At 36.7% G+C, this 25,427-nt stretch overlaps 1 protein-coding gene across 3 annotated transcripts in view; it reads left to right on the forward strand.

The window, feature by feature from the left end:
- The first annotated feature begins 618 nt into the window (after nucleotides 1–618).
- Nucleotides 619–25,427, forward strand: part of LOC128029439 (fibronectin type-III domain-containing protein 3a) — a 76,774-nt gene continuing 51,965 nt past the window's right edge. Inside the window, exons 1-3 of one of the 3 annotated variants that reach the window (XM_052617224.1) lie at nucleotides 637–1,008; nucleotides 8,328–8,402; nucleotides 16,948–17,101. In XM_052617224.1, the coding sequence (XP_052473184.1) occupies nucleotides 16,988–17,101 (114 nt within the window). In that variant the 5' untranslated portion in view covers nucleotides 637–1,008; nucleotides 8,328–8,402; nucleotides 16,948–16,987. Of the gene's footprint in view, nucleotides 1,009–8,327; nucleotides 8,403–16,947; nucleotides 17,102–25,427 lie in introns of all 3 variants that reach the window. The other 2 variants (XM_052617223.1, XM_052617222.1) reach the window with 2 other exon arrangements.

Genomic DNA, 25,427 nt, shown 5'->3' on the forward strand with positions numbered 1-25,427 from the left:
TTTATTTTACTTTCATATATTTTAATCATGCATTTTTTTTTGCACATGGCTGCTTTGACTCTATGTGAGTTTGCTCTTGTTTTGTTACATATTAAATCTTCATTGTTTGTACAGTATCATTTCTGTTTTTAAATAAAAAAAGGTTACAGTCAGTAAATGAGTAGAGGAGACCTTAAAATTACACTTTAAGTGGCAAAAGGTCAATCTCTTCTCTTATACAACTGTTATAAATCCAAATTTAGCTCACACCACAATGCATTTCTTATGTCAAGCAGAAATTAAGCCCCAATAGCGGTCATTTTATTATGGGACGTGCTGTTTCCCTTGCGACTCCAACTGAGGGGTTACACGAACACTGACACCTCCCACATTTAAGACATTTTCAGGTAATCGGACATGTGGAAACTGAATTTCAAGTGATTTTCCTGTGCCATGACAAATAGTTTTATATCAGGGTATTGTAGGCTAGTTAATATAAACGTGTAGCGATTTTAAACACTATGCAGCCTTTAGGTCAGTTTTTGCTTTGATTGCACCATTGCCCCGTCAACATCTGAAAAAACAAATATTGCATAACTGAAGACAGAAAAGGGAAAAGAAATGAAAGTTGACGAGGCTGCGATACGCATGCGCAGTCACGTGTGTGTACATTCTTGAGCGGAAAACGATGGCGATTATCCAGACGCTTGAAGAGCCTGTGCTCGGTATGGATGGAGGAGGTGACCGTAAAAACTAACAACACTCTCGGGGAAAAGTTGTTTGATTTGGACGATTGCGACCTGTCTCGACCACCGGACGTTTTCAGACGCAGTAAAAAAAAGACGAGTGGATGAGGGTTCAGACTGTAAACTGGTGTAATATTCAAGTGTGAAAGAGCCCCGTAGCTTATAGAGATCCAGATCACACACACTGGCCTAGTGCTTTTAAAGGCTCCGCACACATATACATCAACCTGAAGAAGAGGAGTGAACGAAAAAAATAAGATATAAAAAGCGGAACGAGCTGTTGGTGAGTCGATACACGTTTGCAAATTATTTGGATTTACAAAATATGAATTTGCTCTGCATACGTAAGAGAATGTGCGTTTATTTACTCCCTGCATGTAGATGTGTTTGGTTAGCTGCACTTTTTAGCCACCTTTAGTGTGCTCTGACAGGCATGTTTAGTATATGGTTTAAAAGTTTATATGAAAAAAAAGTAGGGCCTGAAGTGCACACGTCAACGTCATCTGATCACAGAGCTGCAGATTAAATACTGCTGCAGTCACTATACTCACTCTGACTGTGTCTCAAATCTACAGAGCTTTCTAGCTAGGCTGCATTTTTAGGCATTATTGGCGCGTTTAACGTTTGCAGCTTTGGTCTTCACAGTCGCGTTCTAAATTCCGGCGTTTAAATACATCCATTATATGTTCTAATGTTCAATTCGAACGTTCAAAAACTTGACATACAAGTGTTCCATTCGAACATTGGAATGCGCCTCTGATGCTCTGATGGCAAAAACATTCAATTTTAATAGACGTTCACTTAGAACCTATGTTGTCCAAAATGTTCAATTCCAAAAGTTCTAAGGCAAAAAAAAAAAAAAACATAACAAAAACACCAACAAATTCAGATTTGACAGTTCGATTGTTTCTTTGATCTCTATAATATACACAGGTGCACACACATTCCAAGTCAAATCTGATTGTCTTTGTAAAATGGCACAGTTTATCCAAAGTGTCTTACATGTATGAGGACAACAGAAGCATGAAAAAATGTTAGTAAAGAAGCATGTATATGTAAATAATAGAAGCTTGATTAAATAAGCTTTGTTCTAAACAAATCTGAATTTTTTTTTCACCTCTCTCTTGAAAATAACACCACTCCAAGACAGACAACCCGACTTGTAACCTTGACCTCAGGGAGTCATTTGACATCCTTTCCAAAATAGTGGTGATAATAAACAGAGTGTGCAGCTAGGTTTTGTGGAACTTTTATGTTTTTCTGCAGCTCAAATAAAACTAACATGCAATATCCAAAAATAATTTATGTCTAGATTTTCACCTATTTTGAAAGTTTCACCTAGTAGACAGCTATCTAAGCTCTGCAGTAGACTTATACCTGACTGTCAAAGTGGCATTATGTCACAAAATTGTGTACTCCGAGAAAGACCACAAGGGTTTACTGTGTGATTTGGGACAGGGCCTTTGTCTCAAATCCAGCATTACAACTAAAATGTGGCAACCAAAACTTTAGTTTTGCTCAAACAGATTTGCAAAAAGGTTAAGTTTCTGAAACCTCTAGTGTCACTAAATTAAATTACAGAATTAGAACATGTATTGTTATTATTATTATCAGGGCCGCTGCTGTCCAAATGGGTGCCCTAAACAGCATAATATTGTTGTGCCCCCTCCCTCAAATATGATGATGAAAAAAAAAAAAACACCTACTAAAGGGGTGAAAATAGAACATTAATAAAATATAAAAGTAAATTAATAAATTGTAGCTATCGACATTTACTTATGGCTATAACTTTATTATGACTCGAATTTATTTTATAGTCTCAGAAATCATGCAAAAGGAAATTAAGCAGTTTTACTATGATAAAACCATGGTTTATTTTGTAAGGGTTGTGATGTCCAAGTTTTTTTTGTTGTTGAAGAAATGATAAAGGCTGTGTCATCTATAGCAAAAAGGTGTCCAAAAACGAAAGATTAAGTGAATATTTGAATTAAATGTTTGGTCAGTAGCCTAAACAAGGATTTGATTGTCCTGTAATTGTAACAGCAGCAATTAAATGGCATTTGGCTCCCTTTGCAGGCATTTGTAATAACATGGACATAAATTGCTTATTTTGTATTTGCCTACATTATGTAACAGTGTTATTATTAACCAATCATTATTGCCTTATAGTTTTTTTATATAATAGATTTTAAGTAATTTTAAAGGCAATTGATGGCTTAGGTCTGTTCTTATAGCAACAACAACAAAATATTACAGTATATTAATACTTCTTTTTTTATTTTAAGTCACAAAACCATGGTTTATTAGCAGTTACCATGGCTACAAGAACAATGATTTGTGGTGTTATTGTTAAAACCATGGGTAATTTTCATAAGTTTTTTTTTTTTTTTTTTTTAGGTTCCCTTTCACAGGAATGTGCCTGAAAGTGATAAACGGGCCTCATTTTCACCTAAATTATTTATAATTTAGTGTAATATATGTAAAAAATGTATAAGGAATGTATAAATTTGACTATCGAACGTCTCACATCAAGCCTGTAGTTTTCTTTTCTCTTCGCCGGATTGCTGATGTCCTTTACCCGGGTATAGATGTCCATCCATCAGTTATGAACATTCAGCCGCAAACATGAGGTGCGAGTGGTGTTGAGCATGAATGGGGGAATGGCGCATGTTTTTTTTTTTTTTTTGTGCCCCCTCTGGGAGTTGGTGCCCTACGCAGACTGCGTACTCTGCCTATAGGGAGCGGTGGTACTGATTATTATTATTATTATTGAATGGTCCCCCTTTTTTCAGTCTGAATGAATTGAGTACTTTAGAAATTGAATGGGCACTTGTATACTGTATCCAGTGTAAAAGGCATTGGAGTGATGTATTTGCCCGTGCGTCATCACAAATCCCACAACATTCAATCAAACTGTTTTTGCAGCTTGGTTCCTTGAATGCTTTTTGTACTAAAGAGGATGTATAAACTGAATAGTTCATTTAAAAATGAAAATTAGCTGAAAATGTACTCGCCCTCCAAGATTAGTTTATATGGAGAAAATGTGGCATGTAATTTGCTTGCTCACAAAGGCTCTTCTGCAGTGAGTGGTACATAAGCGATATTGCGGATTGTGGACTTTTAGCCAGAAGAAACCGTTTGAAATCTAAAAAAATGTTTGATGGATTTGTTTCCATACGAACACGCAGCTTTTTAACTTCACAAGACATTATATGATGGACTGTAGTCATGTAGATTACTCGTGGATTATTGTGATGTTTTCATCAGCTGCTTGGACTCCCATTCCATTAACTACAGACGATCTATTGGTTTGCAAGTAATTTAACTATAATTTTTATGATAAAAAATACAGTCATTTACATCTTAACTTGCATGGCCTTGGGGTGAGTAACTATTAATGGTACAAAGACCTCTTAAATGTCAAAAGACTTAAGTAAAATGTGGTTTCTTTTGACCCTTTTAATAAATATTTATGTTTAGGCAAAATGAACTAAAATAATAATAATAATAAAAAAGTTTCACTTTGGCACTAGCTTTTAATTAATATTGATAATGGTTAATTAGCCAAAATTATTATTATTATTATTATTTATTTATTTATTTATTTATTTTTTTGCATAAATTAACGTTCTAAAACTGAGGCTGTTTTACAGCTAGAGTTTCCCATCACTGCGCTGGAGGGCACTTGGTTATTTATTAATAGAACCATGGCTAATACTTATGCAAACATTGCTTGTTTTAGACCTTCATGCTGTGCTACATTTACTCATCTTGTTTTGAGTCTCAGAGTATCTGCTTTCCTTTCAGTGAGTCTGCACTTTTCTCTAAAATATTATAGGCTCTTTATGTACAACAGCATGGTTATTTCATTAAGTATCACTGCCAAAATGTGTCTCTTTTAATTTATTATTAATATGTTTGGCTTTGTAACGGAATCCCATTTACTTGCAACTTTAAAATCATCTGTTCTTCATTTTGTTCCCATCCGCTTTATTCCTGTCAAACTTCCTTTTCCAGCTGTCATTCACAGCATATGTCATGCATCAGTACTTTTTTTTTTACTGATTTGTGATCCATCACAGTGTGGAGCAATCTTGTTATTCTTTTATCTTTGAGACTGTGCATATAATCAGATTGCAAGGACATTTTTGATTGTGTTGACCGTTCTAGTCACACCACCACTGTCCATCTTAGTTAAAATAGTCTTTTTCTTTCTTTTCTGGTCCTTTTATGATGCAGAATGTCGTAACTGTGGTGGTTACACAAGCTTTATGAAACGGTTTCAAAGACCCAAGGACACTCACAGTGTCTCTAAACCATTTATGTCCTGTTTAGTAAGAACATTGGAATTGACCTGGTCACTGTTTGCATCACAGTTTGATTGAAAGATTGTCAGCTGCAGCTCAACAGCTGCGCAGGCCAAACTGCGACTGAAACAACCTTGTTTTGGACAATCTGAAAACTCATGTTCTAACCACTGAAACTGAAATGTTAACTCACAGTCAGAAAGTTCGTTTGCAAGAACATCTGATAGGCTGACATATTGTCTGATTTTATTGGAAATTTCGTGGGAACCTTTCTATTTATTTATTTTTTGCACTTGTGTTTTGAGAACTGCGTTGTTTGGTTGATGTCATAGTACATCTTTTCAGTTTTTTTTTCCTAGTAGTTAAACTAAAAATAAATAATTTAGCTTGTTGCATTTTTACCTATATATATATATATATATATATATATATATATATATATATATATATATATATATATATATATTATTTTATTTTTTTCAAAGGATTGAAATCATCTTTTGAAATAATTATTTAACTGAAATACGCACAATGTACATTACATTTTTTATTGTAAAAAGCAAAACATGCTAAAAAGATTTATTATGCTTTTATTACTATATATATATATATTTTACATTTTGCCTTCCTAACTTGTAAATTCTGTCATCCCACTCTTCGTGTTTTGGGAAACATTTTTTATTTATTTAATGATTTGTCTATTTCTGGTAGGATAATTTACGTTTCATTTTGGCATCTGCATAAGGGACTTTCTGATCACTCCCCAGAATGTTTTTCTTTTAACTGACAGGCAGATGTTTTCATGCTTGATGCTTTCTCTCTTAGCATCTGATTTTTTCTTTTTCTGTTTCATGTTTAGTCATAATCTTGATTTTCAGTAGCCACAGTATGTACAAATCTGCAGATAAATATAGTACACTTTCTGAGTGGTTCTCTGTGTTTAAGATCTTTTATTCTTGCTTACAGGTTCACAAATCTTATAAACTAGGACATTACGTGATTTAGGCCCTTTAAAATGGACATGCTAAGTCTCTTTTTTTTTAAATACTTCCTGACAAAAGCAGGACGTTTTAGTACTAATGTAACAAACTAAAGTGCAAATGGTTCACATTAGGTGTGTAATTGATACTTTATCTGTGTATGTATCATTTCTGTGTAGAGAATTGTGGGATATGTAGTCTGTCTCCTCATAAACCAACTAAATGACTCTGTCTTACAAGCTCTTCTTCAACAACAGTATGCAAACTAAATTATTCAGTCTGCATTCACAATTACAACTTATAATAATCAATATCAATTTTCTTCCATCATAATTCTGTAATCGACACACCCTCAACATTCCCAAGTCATTTCCTACCGGTAATTATGACTTTATGGCTAAATGATTATTATGACAATGCAACACAAGCCCTGTTCAGTACAGAGTAACGGTCTCAGTTCACTCACAAATTATTAATACAGTGGAAATGCAGCGTGTACATAGTTGAACTGAGCAACTAGTTGTATAAGTTGCCATTATAAAGCACATCTCAGATGTGTTTCACTCTCTTTTCTGAGTGTTATTAACACAATGCAGCTTTCACTGTAATTTGCTTGCAAGTCTTTACACCTTAATAGTGCCCGGAGCCGAGGTCTCAGGGTAACGCATGCGTTACGCTCTATAGGCCTCATTCATGAAACAAGCAGAATGATTTTTTGTGTAAATAGCTCTTATTTTCATCCTGATATAAAGAACATTTTAATATTTTCAAAATGTTAGATGGTGCAAAAAAATAAATAAAAAAATCAGCTTTATGTGTAAAACATCTGAATGTTTTGTTCTTTTGTGGTCTGCATTTTAATAACACCATGGTCCCTATAATACACCCGGCGCAATGCGACACAAGGCGTATTGCAAGTGTGTTTGCTAGTTTCAGTCCGGCGATGTTTGCATTTCCCCGTCCAGCGCCAGGTCATTTAATTAGCAAATGCATTTGCGCTCATTTGTGCGGCCATGGGCATGCTGGTTTAAAAAAAGAGGTGTGTTCAGATGCATTGCTATTTTATAGAGCTGAAAATAGAAAAATAGACTGCGCCATAGACCAACTCAAACCTGCTCTAAAGCCTGACGCAATGTTTTTTCTTTAAAGCACGTGTTAGTATAGGCGGGTCTGCAACGCATGTACACGCTGCTTATTAAACATCGGGACACACAGCAGCACACAAACATGGCAAATATTAAAAATGAACGGATTGCAATGCATACTATTTTTTTGTAGGCAAATTCAATATTTAAATATATATAAATGCCTACATGTCATAATGGATAGTCATCGCATGAATCAGAATTAGGCTGTCTATTTGCTCGTACACGAGCAGCTCCGTTTCATCACGGAGGCGCGTTCTGTCTTTGCGCTTGCTAAATTCCACATGTAAATGGCAAATCCGTCATGGCACGAGCACAACTGGCTCTTAAAGGGAATGGAAGATGAGAGACTGATTGGTTTATTGCACGTTACGCACAAAAAACACTCATTAAGGGGAAATGGCAAAAATTTATGTTTTATTCGTAAGGGACAAATTTAAATTTCAATTGAATGCCTTTTTTGTTTTAATTTTCCATTATCTTTTGAAATTCTTTAGAACCCCCCCCCCCCCCCAAAAAAAGTTATTTAAAATGTTAATAAATCGTACACTTACTGTATTTTTAATCCGATAAATGCAGCTTTCTTGTGCAGTAGTGTATCTATAGTTAAATATAATGATTCATTAAATGGCAGGTATTTCAAGTGTTTCTAGTAAGATTGCCTCTGGTTCAGTTAATTATTAAAGACAAATACTCATTCAGCAATAAGAAACAATTAAATTAAAGATGTATTTAACTTTTATTATTTCAGTTTTTATGATACCGTTTTACTAGAAATTTTGGCATTTGTCATTCATTGTAATTTCCTGAGTAAAAACAGTTCTGTATAAAAACCTGTTTCAAGGTTTCACTGAAAACTTGGTAAGTTTTAATACCGTCTGAAGTCAGATGGTGGTAATGTATTACATGGCATAGCATTCAGTCTCTGAAGATTTGTAACCTTTTTCTGTATAATTCTATATATGCAAGGCAGCTTTACAGAAAGTTTCTAACATATATTTAGTAGTAGCTTATCAGTAGTGACTGTCAGTTAATGTACGTATTGCTGAAATGTATGGAAAAAATCTATTAAAGACGTAATCTAACAGACGATAAACACTATTTACAGCAATTATTATATATTGCAATCAAACTTATTGCAAAATTTGGTTGTTCTGTATGTTGTTTCAGGGTTGGCATCATCTGAGGTCCTCTGAGGAGTGGGCATCATCTCTTCTCAGGTGTTCTGGATCCAGACTGGCTTGTGTAAATCCTAGTTACATCCTGTGGCAAAAACAGTGAAACAAATACATCATTAGCATAGCTGCTGTTCCAACCAAGTAAAATTGATTTGTTTAACCAAAGCTAATGAATAATGATGTGCATTTGATCAGATAAAACTGCAGTACAAAATTATGAGATGCATCATTTGAAAGCTTGGCCAAAGAGATGTCTTTAATCGAGATTTAAACCGAGAGAGTGTGTCTGAACGCTGAACATTTCCAGGAAGGCTATTCCAGAGTTTGGATGCCAAATGTGAAAAAGCTCTACCTCCTTTAGTGGACTTTGCTATCGAAGGTACAACCAAAGGTCCAGATTTTTGCGACCTTAGGTAGCGTGATGGATTGTAGCGTAGTAGAAGGCTAGTTAGGTATGCAGGAGCTAAACCATTAAGGGCCTTGTAGGTACTTAATAATATTTTGTAACTGGTACAGAACTTAATAGGCAGCCAGTGCAGAGACTGTAGAATTAGGGTAATATGTTCATATTTTCTTGACCTGATAAGGACTCTTGCCACTGCATTTTGGACTACCTGTAGCTTGTTTATTGAAGATGCATAACAACCTCCTAGCAGTGCATTACAATAGTCCAGTCTAGAGGTCATGAATGCATGAACTAGCTTTTCTGCATCAGAAACAGGTAACATGTTTTAAGTGTTTCTAAGATGGAAGAATGCTGTTTTTGTAACATGGGAAATATGTTTTTCAAAAGTTGCGGTCTAATATAACACCCATATTTCTGATTGTATAGGAAGTAACAGTACATCTGTCTAGTTGCAAATTGTAATCTTTGAGATTCTGTGTACTGTTTCTTGGTCCAATAAGTAATATCTTAGATTTTCCTAAATTAAAGGGGTCATATAACGTTGCTTAAAAAAAAACATTATTTTGTGTATTTGGTGTATTGAAATGCATTTATGCAGTTCAAGGTAAAAAAACAAACAAAACAAATACATTTTACACAAACTGTACATTATTTTTGCTCCTTTATGCCCCACCTTTCTGAAATGCCTCGATTTAAAAAAAAAAAAAGTTCTGAAATTTCTCATCGTTCTAAAAAGCAAGGTGTGATCTGATTGGCCAGCTATCTAGTGCAATGTGATTGGCCAAATACCTCAAGCATGTGACGGAAATGTTACTCCCTTACCATATTGTAACGCCTTGTCCCAGTGCGACATTACAAAAACACTAAACCCGTTATAAACTAGGCATTTGTTGCATCCAGTGGGGATTACTGATTATTTTTTTACGGTTCTCCTCTGGTCAGACAAAACCAGCAGTTCAATTCCAGGCTGCAGCAAAGTTAGATTGTGCAGACGAATCATCTGGTTCCTGTGGTCTTGTCCCAGTGGCCGTCTATGATACAAGGTCTTCATTGGGGATCTGTCTCTGGGGCTCATTTAGTTGTCCTGGTCTCTCATTCAGGGCCATAGAGGTCCTCTCTAGGTGCCTATCCACCATCTGGGCTGGACACATACTAGATCCGGGTGACTGCAGTGACCATCTGATCTGGTTACAGACTGGATCTCGTGGCTAAGGTGACCTCGGAATAAGAGAGAAACAGACTAATATTAGCATAGATGACATTCTTCTAATGATGTAGCAAGTACATTGTGTGTTATGGGAAGTTTTCCCGGTTCCAGTTTTCCTAATTAATGCAGCTTTAAGATTTTCTTAAATTAAAATCTTAATTTTTTTTTTTAACATTTTCCTAATTAATGCAAGATTCAAAATGTGTTAGTGTGTTATGTGTTAGCCAGGTTAAAGGATCTTTCACCTACAAATGAAAATCTGATGTTTATCTGCTTACCCCCAGGGCATCGAAGATGTAGGTGACTTTGTTTCTTTAGTAGAACACAAACGGTGATAAAAAAAAAAAAAAACAACAACCATTGAGAAGATAGGTGGCAGCAATGCAGTTATAAGTTTGCGATCCGCCATAAAGGAAGAAGATGCCTCACATGCAGGCAGTGTTTTGAGACGCTCAACCAGTTCAGACAGTTCAGGCATTGAAGAGGTAAAAAAAAACAACAATATAAATAGTTTTGTACAGACCCATCGTTTTGAGTCTATACACATCAGTGTATCGTCATGAGCTGCAGAGTTTAATTTGGTTTTGTTTGTGTATGTTTTTATTTTATTATTATTATTATTATTATTATTTGTTTTTTTTTTATTGTATGTTTTAGCTGTGATTCCCAACCACTTGCATTATATGACTAACAGACTATAACGGATTGTTTAAAAAATATCTGTGTTCTACTGAACAAACAAAGTCACCTACATCTTGGATGCCCTTGGGATAAGAAGATAAACCATTTAATTTTCATTTTTGGGTGAACTATCACTTTAAAGAGATGGGTCTTTAATCTAGATTTGAGTATCATCAGCGGAATAGTGGAAACTAATCCTGTATTTTCTAATAATATTACTATGGGGCAACGTGTATATTGATAATAGCAGATGACCTAGGACAGATCCTTGTGGCACTCCATACTTTAATGGTGAGAACTGAGTTGACTCCCCGTTTAAATTAACAAATGGTAGCGATCAGACCGGTAGGATTCCAAACCATCTTAAAGCCTGCCCTTGAATACCGGTATAGTTTTGTAAGCGATCTGAGTAAGCCATGATCTATGTGGTCGAACACAGAACTAAGATCAAGTAAAACTAACAATGAGATGCAGCCTTGGTCTGACGCAAGAAGCAAGTCATTTGTAATTTCAACAAGTGCAGTTTCTGTGCTATGGTAGGGCCAAAAACCTGATTTAAATTCTTCTTAGAGACATAAAAAAAAAAAAAAAAAAATTCAGGAAGGACCACAATTGAACAGACAATTTTTGTTAACATTTTTGACATAAACAGAAGATTTGAAATAGGTCTTTAATTTGCCAGTTCTCTGGGATAGTTGTGGTTTCTTAATAAGAGGCTTAATGACCAGCAGCTTAAATTGTTTTGGGATGTGACCTAATGATAACGACAAGTTAATAATATTGAGAAGCTACTGCTACAGCTAACAACTTTTTCAGTAATTTATAGGGTACAGGATTGAATAAACATTTAGTTTGTTTAGATGCAGTATACTTTTATTTCTTCCTGTCCTATAGTTGTAAAGCATTGCAGTTTTTTTTTGGGTGAGATGAAAGAAACTGAAGTATTAGACACTTTAGATTCTACATTTCTTATTATATTTTTGAGGTTATCTAATTTAGAGAAAGAAATTAATAAAGTGATTACTATTACTCTGCCTCACGTTGTAATCAAATTTTTACTTATTGGATTTACTATTTGAATTAAAACTTTAAATGAACAAACACTGATTAGTAAATTGTTAGTAGTCTTTGCTAAGATGCACATTGTGCTACTGTTATTTACTTAAAGTTAGGGATTTGAACAACCTCTATAATCCTATTAATCTTTCAAATGAATCACATCACACATCCTGCTTCGGAGATGAATTATACTTCAAATTGTTTTGTTGTGGTGCTATTACTTTTATAAGCCATCAGACTTACAGTTTTCACTCAAAAATATTTAGTGTTAAATTTAAGATTTATGTATTTTAAGTGCATTAAATATTCATACATTTGGATATCTATTTAAACTTAATGTGATTCATATATTTTTTTTTTATTTTAACTAAAAAATTACTTAATTTTACCTTGTTTTTTTTTTTTGACTTTGGAGACCAAACAGACAGTTAAATAATTGTTATTCCCTGTCAAAATATATCACTGTTGTAATCATGGTGGAAGCTTTTTACATGTGTTTGTTCCTGCTGTGAAGCAGTCAGTTTTTTTTTTTTTTGTGGAATTTCATATCCACTCACTAGATGTGGGAAGCGTGGGAAAGAAACAGAATCTGTACACTTTATTTTGAAGTCTGTGTTCCATCGGAATTATTTATAAATTGATATTTTAAGTTTTTTTTTAATATACTACAAAAAAAAAAAAAAAAAACAAAGACAACTTTCATACAGTTGCTTCATGCAGATTTATGTTTTTCATTAATATCATATCAATATCAATATGATCATTGATTTTTGGAGTGCACATAGCAACATTCAAGCAACTACCTAAATCACCCTAACATTAAGGTGGAAAGTTTTGCAGATAAGCAATGTCTATATTTTATTCAGAAAGTATCAAATCTGGTATGTAATTGTTCATTTCCACTAGAGATTTCCATCTGTTTCCTCTGTAGGCATCGTTGACGAACAGTGGTATGCACAGAAATAGTTTTTTTGTAAGTAATGGTGACCTGAATCAAAAAAGTGCTGTACTCTAATCTCTGAGGTCATCCCCCTCCTCCCCCGCACTTCCTGCTGATGTCCCACCATTATTCATCATTTTCAGGTACTACCAAGTTGCAGTAAGAGCTCTCCTTGTGCACTTAGATGGGTTGGAGGAGTTTGCCACATAATCACTTAAAACAATTGCAGTTCCAGTGAATGTAAGAGGCTGTCATTCAACAACAACCCCCCCCCACCCCCCCCCCCCCCCTCCCAATTTTCTCATTACACCTCTTAATAGGAAGCCATCACCTCCGGTGTCTGACCTTTTGCCCTTCCAAGAACAGATTTACACCCTTAGGCCATGCTCCACTGTTAGCTTCATCCGCTCTCTTGCTGAGGGGAGGAAGTAGACCACAGAAAGCACTCAACTGTAGTGCTTGGGGAGAGTGACTTCTACCTTCTGTCTTTTTTTTGCCCCCCCTGCTGTGACCTCACTTCTATTATGGTGTTGCAGTTTCAAAATAGCAGGTTTACTACTGAAAAGAAAGAGTAATAAGTTGTTTCTCGATTTCTTTGTTACTCAACACTTGTGCACTGGAATTACCTGACTGTTAAATCAGTGACCCTTCAAATATGTTCAACCTTATAACTTCTGTTCAGATGTTACTGTATAAGGTTGTAGCAATCACAGAATTTCACTAGTCTGATACCAATACCAGATTGTTGATGCTAAGTTCAATACCAAAGGAATAACTAAAAGTAAAATGTATAAATAAGGGCTGTCAAGTGATGGCAATTTTTTAATCAAATTAATTATATGACGTTTCCATATTGGCTAAGAAATGATCCCCTCAAAATAATTAAAATTAATAATTGTTTTAAACAAGACAAGCATTGAATATACATTGAATATAGCTTCAGAAATAAATAGTTTGATTCAGCATTATTACATAAAGTTTAAAGGCTATGTGACAGTAACATTGTTTTCAGAAGCTGCATTTGAAGTGTCATTTAGGTATACAATATGCACACAGACTGTTCAGATGTGGCATGAATGCAGTTAGAATTGCATAAATGCTATGATATTAATGGGTTTAAAAAAACTGAATATTGATCAATTTGTTTATTTTTATTAAAAATGCTAAAAAAGGAAAATAATAAAAACATTGGAAATTAATTTAAAATAATGAAAAATGTAAATGTTTATTGAACTGTTGTAAAAAAAAAAAATCAGTGTCATGTTAACAAAGATGCAGATATTCCTGAAAAAAAAAAAAAGTTTCCCGTGTGATATTGCTGAACTGTGCCATAAGAAATGAATGAAAGACGAAAAACCCATACAGGAGCATTTTTTGCTCAAATATCTTGAATTTTTGGGGCATATAACTGAATTCTGATTCCACAGTCTTTGTCAAACACAAATGCCGTTCAAAAGTTTGGGATCAGTAATCTTTTTATTACTTTTTAAAGAAGTCTATTATGCTTAACAAGACTGCATTTAAAAAAAAAAAAAAAAAAAAAAAAAACATTGATAAATAAACATTAAAATGATTTATATGAAGGATCTGTGATCTGATGGATAATGTGACATTGAAGACGGAGTAATTGATGCTGAAAATTCAGTTTGCATCATAGAAATAAATTATATTTTAAAATATATTAAAATAGAAAACAGTTATCTTAAATTGCAATGATATTTCAGTGTCTTGGGTGGTTGTTTACTGACCCAAGTCAAAGAGCACAGCCCCAAGTTTCTATCTTGACCCTAGATATGTCTCTGGTTCCACCTTCACTTCATAAAGTCTATAGGATTTTCTGTCTCTTTCAAGATCTGCCAGGCAAGAACTGGTTAAAAATGTATGATGCCTTCAGTATACCATATTTTAATGTTGACTTGGAAGGAAAGGGCCAAGCATGTTGTGCATATCGTTCGACAGAATTAAACCCCACCGACAGGTGCAGGTGCTGCATTTACCCATCTTCCTAAAGCCTGTGTCTGCTGAAAAGCAGTTTGTTAAGTCTTAGCAGGATTCGTCTTATTGAGCATCACCCCCATAACCTGCCTTTGTGTGCGGGTTTAAGTAGGGGACTAGCTAACGGATTAGGCTGATCGCTGCGGCTGGTGAAAACGCATGCGCTAGATACTAATGAGCTTCAAGGACACATGTCATTTCCTCCTTATTACCTTCTGCTTGTGACTCACTGCAAGACTGATACATAAGAGAGAGAGCGCGCTCACCCTGGGCCGTACTCCATACAATGAGTTGATTAGTTCATTTGAATTAGATTCAGAGTGTGTGCGTGTGGATGTGGCAGGGAACAAATGGTGCATTTTCATTTCTCTGCTGTGTTGCTCCCAGACAGGTCAAACAGTCCCAGAGTACAATGAATGGAGCTTAAAATAGTTTATGCTTTCTCTTACAAACAATTCTAAAATAAGAAAGAAGTGGAGATCACAGTCTCTTGTGTTTGTCCCACTCTATGCTCGAAACCACGACTGACCCTGAGACGAAAATACAGTTTTCTGAACGGCTATTAAAGCTAAGTATGAGGGCACAAAGTAGTCAATGGAAATACTTTGTGTTTTGTTATGAACATATAAACTCAACAGTGAAATAAAAAATCAAGCCTGAAGGATGTCCATACACCATTGTGGGTGTAAGGTTAAAAATTACCTCATGAGCAAAGGAATGAGATGATGTTAATGAGATGCTCAGGTTTGGAAACATAATTTAAATGGCTCTCCACAATAAACTTTATATAGCACTTTTTTTTTTTTTTTTTGCAGGGTTATTTATAGCGAACAAACACTGCTGTTCAAAAGTTTGACGTCTGTAAGATATTGATTTTGAAGTTAATACTGCATGATTACTTTACCAACACTTTAATGTTTTTTGTTACAAAATTCTTTGAATTTCAAATAAATGGTATTCTTTTTGAACTTTCTATTCCTAAATAAAAAATACATAAAAGCATGTAGCATGTTTTCCACAAAAATAATATGCGGCACAACTGTTTTCAACATAATAAAATAGTAGGGTTGGGAATCACCACAGGCCTCATGATACTTCATGATACGTCACGATACGATATTATTGTGATTTTAAATATATTGCAATATTCTGCAAGATATTGCGGTTTATTACCTTTTTCCAACTTATTTTTCCAAAGTATGTCCCCAAAGGAAAACTTCGGCAACAACTGCTTTAACTAAAAATAAACATTTCTCAGTTTGTTTATCCCACTTCAGTTTTATTGCTGCAGTGGAAAATGTTATTGTCAAGCAGACAAACTGACAAACACTTTCATGAAAACCTGACATAAATGTTGTTTGCACCTTTCAAATTGTATTATAGTCTAGACTAGTCCACCTTAAATGTAAACAGGTATGCACTGCTGTGCTACTACATGTATTTTGAACCATGCTACTTGAACTTGTAGTTAAGTTGTGCAGGCCCTTTTGAAAGTAAATTATTGTTCAATTTAAATTAAATTAAATTAAATGTAGTCTTACATCTAGGGATGCTCAGAAATGAAAATTCTAGGCCAAGACAAAAATGGAAAATTCTGGATCGCTTGACTGAAAACGAAAAGGCTTTGTAATGATTATTTATTATTTTATTTAATAATGTAAAGTAATTTTATATGACTTTTTAAATTTAACTCAATTATAATGATACTGAATTGAAAAAAAAAATTAACACAATAAAACTGGATGTAATTTATATTAATATTGGTAACTTTACAATAATGTTCATTAGTTAACTACTGTAGTTAACAAACTAACAATGAACAATAGTTCTCCAGCATTTATTAATCTTAGTTCATGTTAATTTCAAAATTGTCTAATGCATTATTAAAATCAACAGCTTTGCTTTTTAATAGTTAATGCACTCTGAATTAACATGAACTAACAGTGTATTAAGATTAAGAATACTGTAATAAATGTATTGTTCATTTACGCTAGTTATTACATTAACTAATGGAACCTTATTGAAAAGTGTTACCTTAATATTAAATATCAAAACTTTTAAATATAATATTATTAATTTTACATAATATAAGTATGAACTGTGTATATTTATTATGTGTATATATAAATGCACGTATATATTTAAGAAAGAATATGTTGTTTATATATTAAATATACTTCAATATAATATAATATAATATAATAATCTAAATATGTATGTACATGTAAATATTTTATACATTGCATGCAGCAATTGTGGCAATTCTGAACGATTAGTTGTTAATGGTGGAACTGAATTATTGACTGAATTCTTTGTGGTTTCAGGAGCAAGCAGTGCCTCCTCTGTAGTGTGGATGAGGGAGTCATGGCTGACCACATCTCCCCACTGGAGTCCGGCCAGTTGCTCAGCCAAGACATCCCAATGCTCACCTCCCCACCTCCCCCGCCCAACATCGTCAACGGAGAGGGACCCCAACAGGTAGGATAAATCAGCATTGTTTTTCATGCTCACTTGTGTGTCAAGTCTGTAAGCTATGTTCTGCAGAAAAAGCTATTTTCTACCTAGTAGGCTACTGAAGTTCTGATGAAATAATTTCTCATGGCAAACTCACTTATATGGTTCTGTTGAACACAGGAGAGCAAGCTGAGCCAGGTCTTATACCAAAGATTGGTCAATATAGTTAATGTTGATGTTTATTTTGTACTAAAACATTTTAAAAATGGAAAATGGCATGCTGTAATTTTGCCCTGATAATTATGGAGTTGTGACACTTACACTACTCATTTACTCTAAAATAACGTCTCTACCCTATTTGCCACCCTTAGTGCTCGGTTCAGAGACACCTTCTCTAGGGATGCACAATCAACCACCTCCAATAGCTTTATCTGTGACTTGATCACATTTTGATTTTACAGTCTCTATTGGAAGGGACTAAAATAATAATAAAGCAGATTACAAGATGGAGTATTATTCAAACAGATTTATTAATACAACTCCTGACCAAATAGCATAGCAACAGTTTAATACAGACAAAATTATCAACTACGGAGTAATATTACCAGCATCCAACAAAATAAATAGAGAAGGAGTATAATGCTGTATTAAGTTTTTATGGCATAAAATTATAAACATCTTACAACTGCTACTAGTAATAATACAAATGGCAAAACATGAAATTATAATACCATAGCTTCCCAAGTGGTCAGGGAACTGCAGAAGATTTGTGAGTTGATGAAAAGCCAATTAATTCCTAAACATTTCAATGAATACAGTTGCAAAATTTAGTAAAATTGAATTTAATCTAAATTTAGCTTGATGCGCTATGTGCTTCATTTCTATACATTTACGTGCCAGCAGCTCAATAACTTCTAAAATGTTAAATAATAAATACTAATATCAGTATTAATACAAATATAAATACCAAGGCCGCCCATGAGGCCCATGCCCATGTCCAACAACCAATCACAGTTCGTTTAGTTCATCACATTTTCGAGGCGTGAAAATGTCGCTACAATAACAGACAGTTAAAACTCTGAAATATTTTAAAGATTCTATGTCGCAAACTTTTTTAACATAATTTTGAAAATCTAGCATTTAGTTGATCCTGATAAGAGCTCTTCGTCACAGTTGTAAACACGACAGCTTTATTTCGTGAGGGGGTTTGGCACCACGATATCTTTGTTTCCATGCAGAACGTTAAAGAACGTGACACACACGTCTCATGGAAATCCTGTAAAATTCAACCAATCCGATGACGACTTCTGCACTCCTGAAGTGTTTCCAATTTTGTGTCCCATATGGATCAGACGTTTAGCCAAAGGTCCGTGGGAGTGACATCTGGGGCTGCGACTATTACGTCACTGACCCTGACCCAGCACAGACTTTTGATTAGGGAGTAACTGCCGTGGAGAGGATCTGTCCATCCGTTGCTGTCCCCGAAGGCTGTCATGGCGAGAGTCAGTGGTCGTGACGAGGCTGGATGCCACTGCTGTCACTCAAATGGATGTCAGGCTGATTTCTCTTAAGTGACCAAGACTGCTGTTTTCAAAAAAAGTGTTTTTCACCTTGTGTGACTGTTTCATTTCAGTATTTTTTTTATTTTTTTTGGAAGTGGATTTGTAGTAGTGGCTGATATTTGGCATTTAAAAAAAAATGTGTTTGAGGGGGTATTTTTTTTTTTGACGGTGTGAAAAACAGCAGCATCTAAGAACACAGTGCTCACATTCTCCCTTTTGTTCACTGTCGTCGTTAACACTTACATTTACATTTAGTCATTTAGCACACACTTTTATCCAAAGCGACTTACAAATGAGGACAATGGAAGCAATAAAAAACAACAAAAGAGCAACGATATATAAGTGCTATAACAAGTCTCCGTTAGCTTAAATGCAGTACACGTAGCAAGGGCTAAAAATAGAGCAAGCTAGTGTTAGAGGTCTGTTTTTTTTTTATAATAATTGTATAATAAATGAAAAGAAAACTGATAGAATACAAAAAGATTAGAAAGCTAGTTAGATTTTATTATTATTATTATTATTATTATTATTTATTTTAAATAGAATTAGAATAGTGAGTGCTAAAGTTAGAGGGTCAAATAAATATGGAAGAGATGTGTATTAAGCCGATTCTTGAAGATGGCTAAGGATTGAGCTGCTCGGATTGAGTTGGGGAGTTTTTTTAACTTCCCTAAAAAAATACACAAACATATAAAACAAACTTCTAGCGAAATACTAACAGCATCTAACTTACCAATCGAAAAGAAATGTTGCAAGTTCAGAGTCGAACCTAATTTCTTTCAGGTCCATCAGCGATTGAAAGCAGTGCCGATGTTTACTCTGGTTCGGCTCCTTTTCTTATCGGATTTGATTTGTGATTCCGAGCGCGATTGTTTCCCTGTAGCGGGTGGTGGTCTCTTGCCAAGGGCTTGAGCCATAATTTCTCTCTCTTCCCTGAACTGAAATGAAGTACTGTGCTGTACTTTCCACATGATTGACATCAGGTTCAGGCACACCCACAAGACGTGCGAGTTATTCGTGTATTGCAGGTTGGCTGGTGGTTATGTTGCGCGCATACCGCCTCCCATGGCCGAAACTGGTATTACGAAACCTGTCGGGCCGGGCTAGTAATGCTAATGCTAATTAAGGTTGATATCTCTGCAGCACTATAACTTGACATTTTTTTAATGACATCATCGCCCTTATTTCTTCTCATTCTTTTGATGCGTGTAGGTCATGTTATGGATATTTTTACCTCAATTTTTGCATATGGCACCTTTAAACTGATCATCAGTCATACAGCGCTCCGGACCATGCACCTCATGATGAGCCCGACGCACAGCCACAGAAACAAGAATGAGATGCATTCTAACATAACTGTGGCATTAAACTCAGTTAGTGAGGGCTCATTTAAAATATTGCACACATATAGGCCGTTCAGATTACTTGTTAAATTGCAATGAAATACCTTATCTGCAGACGATGTGGATTGAGACTTTGTAATGGCCAAAACTATGTATTTTGCATGCATCACCTTACAGTGCGGTGTGCATGAAAATAATAAGGCGGCAGAGTGAACTTATCATCAATAGTGGTTCTCACGTAGTCCTCCTACGTCATCACCACATAGTGAGCGTTATAAGTTAAATGATCAGTCTTTAAGAAAAGGACTCTGTGAGCACCACTATGGATGATAAGTTTGCTGTTGTTGTTATTTTCTCTTTCATTTCATGGATTTAACGAGTTATCCGAGTCAAAGCGACAGGCTCTAATTCTCTTTTGCACGCACGCTCTGTATGTGTGTGTGTGTGTGTGTTTGAAATGTGCCGCTAAAGTGAAATAGTTGGGCAGTTTGATAGCCGAATTATAATAGGCTGCCTAATAAAAAGAACTAATATTTATTATTATTATTATTTAATACATTAATAGGAGAATTAACCTAATATCGTCTTGATTATCGACAGAGAAATCTCATGTCGATATATCTGACTAACGTCGATACACTATATTATCGTCTATCTGCACAACCCTAGGACCCAATAACAAAGATAACACATCAGCAGTGCCACTGCAATGTTGTGAACGCGCACACAACAGACCCGGAAGAAAAGACAATGCTGAATAAAGTAGTAATTTTTGTTTTTACTGCCCCAATTTTTGGACCAAAATGTATTTTCGATGCTTCAGCAAATTCTAACTGACCCTCTGACGTCACATGGACTACTTTGATGATGTTTTTATTACATTTCTGGACATGAACAGTATACCGTACACACACTTTCAATGGAGGAACAGGAAATTATCTGACTAAATCTAAAATATCTTAAACTGTGTTTCGAAGATGAACAGAGGTCTTACGGGTCTGGAACAACATGAGGATGAGTCATTAATGACATAATTTTAATATTTGGGTGAACTAACCATTTTATTGAAACAGAATGCGTCACATCACACATCACATCGCAATGTCAAGTGTCTTTATAGGATCTTTATAATAATAATAATAATCTTTATAATGATAATTTATTCTACAGTTCAGTTCGTACAGAAATGAATAAGGGAAAACTCTGAAACTGATGTTTCCCAGTTAGCGTTAATTGTACGAATCCGCATCCTGGACAAAAATAAATCATGCTAGAGAGATGCCAAAACTGGATATGAAGGTACAGTCTCACCGATACTCTGGGAATTTCTTCAAAATTTTATTCTTGATCCAGTTAACAAAATCACTGTGCATCACAATGTGTCCCCGTCGCTGGCGCCGATACAGGATGGCTGCCTCCGTGACGAGCTCCGCATATGTTTTTGTGTTTTTGTTAGTTTGTCCTGTCTTTAGTTATATTCCTGCCATCAGTTTCACCAGGGAAGAACTGCTGAACATTCGGCAGAACGCACCACAAGATGTTTTACCGGATTTCAATTATTCAGATGTTTTAGTGAACGTTGTTATCGGAGGAGCGGCGGCGCTGATCAAGCGCTTCAGGACGCGCAGACGGGGGAAGCGAGCGGGAGCGCTCGTCAGACTCAGGAAGCGCGGATTTCGAACGCCGTTGCCTAGCATCCATCTGGCAAATCTCCGCTCTCTACCCAACAAAACGGACGAACTCCTTCTGCTCTCTCGGACAAATAAGGATTTCACACACTCTGCTGCTCTGTGTTTCACGGAAACCTGGCTGAATGACACCATACCGGACAGCGCGCTCCATCTGCCGGGATTTCAGCTGTTTAGAGCGGATCGTGAATCAGAATCCACTGGGAAATCGCGCGGCGGCGGGACATGCTTTTACATCAATGAACGGTGGTGTACAGATGTAACTGTGTTAAAGAAGACGTGCTGCTCAAATCTCGAAACACTCTTCATTAACTGCAAGCCGTTCTATTCGCCGCGGGAGTTTCACTCGTTCATTCTGGTCAGTGTTTACATCCATCCTCAAGCGCATGTGAGCTCAGCTTTACAGAAACTCGCTGATCAGATCACAGAGACAGAACAACAACACCCTGACTCTGTTTTAATCATTCTCGGGGACTTTAATAAAGCCAATCTGTCCCGTGAACTGCCAAAATACAGACAGCATGTTACATGTCCCACAAGAGACAGTAATATATTGGATCACTGTTACACCACAATAAAGGATGCATTTCACTCTGTTCCACGAGCAGCTTTGGGACGTTCTGATCACCTTCTGGTTCATCTTATACCGTCCTACAGGCAGAAACTAAAATCAGCTAAACCTGTATCAAGGACTGTAAAAAGATGGACTAATGAAGCAAAGCAGGATTTACAATCTTGTTTTGACCTCACTGATTGGAGTGTTTTTGAAGCTGCTGCCACCGATCTGGATGAACTCACAGAGACCGTAACATCATATATCAGTTTCTGTGAGGATATGTGTATTCCTACAAAGACTCAACTAATTTACAATAATGACAATCCGTGGTTCACTGCAAAACTCAGACAGCTCCGTCAGGCCAAAGAAGATGCTTACGTGAAGGGGGACAATGTCTTGTATAAACAGGCTAAATACACATTGGAAAAGGAGATCAAAGTGGCAAAGAGGAATTATTCTGAAAAAATAAGGACTCAGTTCACTTCCAACGACTCCGCATCAGTGTGGAAAAGTCTAAAGAAGATCACCAATTACAAGACACCACCCCCCAGCACCGTAGAGAATCAACGACTGGCAGACGATCTGAACGAGTTTTACTGCAGGTTTGAAAGAACACCCATCACCTGCCCTGAACGCCTCCCCACACAACCATTCACACCCTTCACAACTCCTGCAACCAGCCCCAAATGCCTCTCCAAACTACCGTTCACACCATTAACTGCTCCTGCAACCCATCCTGAACACCTCTCCAATCAAGCACTCTCACCATTCTCACCTCCTGCATCCCCCCTCTCCCCCACACCTGCAATTCAGATCAGCGAGGATGCGGTGCGCCAGGTCTTCCGGAAGCAGAAAAGGAAAAAAGCACCAGGCCCAGATTGTGTTACACCAGCCTGTCTGAAATCCTGTGCTGACCAGCTGGCCCCCATCTTCACACAGATCTTCAACAGATCGCTGGAGCTGTGCGAAGTCCCTTCATGCCTCAAACGTTCCACCATCATCCCCATCCCTAAGAAACCCAAAATTACAGGACTAAATGACTACAGGCCTGTGGCTCTAACGTCTGTAGTCATGAAGTCATTTGAAAAACTGGTGCTGGCCCACCTGAAGGACATCACTGGACCCTTGCTGGATCCTCTTCAGTTTGCCTACAGAGCAAACAGGTCTGTGGATGATGCAGTAAACATTGGACTGCATTATGTTCTGCAACACCTAGACAGACCGGGGACTTATGTGAGGATCCTGTTTGTGGACTTCAGCTCGGCCTTCAACACGATCATCCCAAACCTCCTCCTGCCCAAACTAAATCAGCTCTCCGTGCCCACCTCCGTCTGTCAGTGGATCAACAGCTTCCTGACAGACAGGCAGCAGCTAGTGAGGCTGGGAAAATACACATCCAGCACCCGTACAATCAGCACCGGAGCTCCCCAGGGCTGCGTTCTCTCCCCACTGCTCTTCTCCCTGTACACCAACGATTGCACATCTAAGGACCCCTCTGTCAAGCTCCTGAAGTTTGCAGATGACACCACACTCATCGGCCTCATTCAGGACGGTGACGAGTCTGCTTACAGACAGGAGGTAAAAGAGCTGGCTGTCTGGTGCAGTCTCAACAACCTGGAGCTTAACACGCTCAAAACAGTGGAGATGATCGTGGACTTCAGGAGAAACCCCCCTGCACTCCCCCCACTCACCATCATGAACAGCACTGTGACTGCAGTGGAGTCATTCAGGTTCCTGGGAACCACCATCTCTCAGGACCTGAAGTGGGACATTCACATTGACTCCATCGTAAAAAAGGCCCAGCAGAGGTTGTACTTTCTCCGCCAGCTGATGAAGTTAAACCTGCCACAGGAGCTGCTGAAACAGTTCTACTCCACCATCATTGAATCCATCCTCTGCACTTCAGTAACTGTCTGGTTCAGCTCAGCTTCTAAATCTGACCTCAGAAGACTACAGAGGGTAGTCCGAACTGCTGAGGGAATCATCGGTTCAACTCTCCCATCTATTCAAGAACTGTACTTATCCAGAGTGAGAAAAAGGGCTGTCAAAATCACTCTGGACCCCTTACATCCAGCACACTCCCTCTTTGAACTGTTGCCATCTGGTCGACGCTACAGAGCACTGAGCACTAGAACGACCAGACACAGGACCAGTTTCTTCCCTCAGGCAATCCATCTTATGAACAGCTGACAATAATGGCGAACACACTACACTTTATATTTATATACACACACACTTTATTTATCTAACACACATACTTAGTATACACTTAAATTTTGCACACAATATATATGTACATACATAACTTCACTTTGTAATATACCTGCCTACAATTGTCATTTGTATATTGTCATTCACTGTCTACATATTTGTATTTTTTATTCTTTTATTATGTGTTTTATGTTCTGTCGCTGTCATTCTGTTGTACTGCGGAGCTTCTGTCACGAAAACAAATTCCTCGTATGTGTAAACATACCTGGCAATAAAGCTCATTCTGATTCTGATTCATAGTTTGCTTATCCGACCCAAAATTTATTTTTTTTGTTTTTTTTGGTGAATGCATTAGTCTAATTTAACAGCTTTTTAGCACACAAAGAATTTTTTTTTTTTTTGAGTGCGTCATTCAGGTGATATGAAAGTGAATAACCCCTCACTCCCCACCGCTCCACTTAATGCCATCCTGCCGTGACGAGGTGGACGGAAGACGCACAGCTGGGCCTAAGGCCAGAGCTGGGAGTGGATTCATGTGTAGTGGCCGTGATACCACACAGTGCCTTGAGTTATGGCCGTTCATCGAGCTGTGCCCTCTGAAAGCATAAAATGGCTGAACCAAACATTAATCTTTCCCTTTGTCCCCACATGTTACTCCTCCCTGTGCTCACTGGTGAACTAAGCAATGTTTCCATAGCAATGAGATTCTGGCTTTCTCACTCCCTCTCTAGAGTGTCTCACTTATCACCTAATAGGAGAGAAAATGGACAATTATTTGTAGAGCTGGTCATCTCAAGTAACAGTCTCCCATTCAGTGTTGTGGAGCAGAATTCTCACTCTTGTCAGCACCATCATGTAAAAGGAGTTTGATCAATAGGGTGAGGTTGCTTTCACATAATGACTCTGTACAATGCTGCTTATCTCCCATTAACCTTTAGTTCAGTTTCACCTATACTATGTGTCATGAAATACAAATTGCAGCAAGCAAAT

The sequence above is a fragment of the Carassius gibelio genome, chromosome A15 (assembly GCF_023724105.1).
Source record: "Carassius gibelio isolate Cgi1373 ecotype wild population from Czech Republic chromosome A15, carGib1.2-hapl.c, whole genome shotgun sequence".
Taxonomy (NCBI): domain Eukaryota; kingdom Metazoa; phylum Chordata; class Actinopteri; order Cypriniformes; family Cyprinidae; genus Carassius; species Carassius gibelio.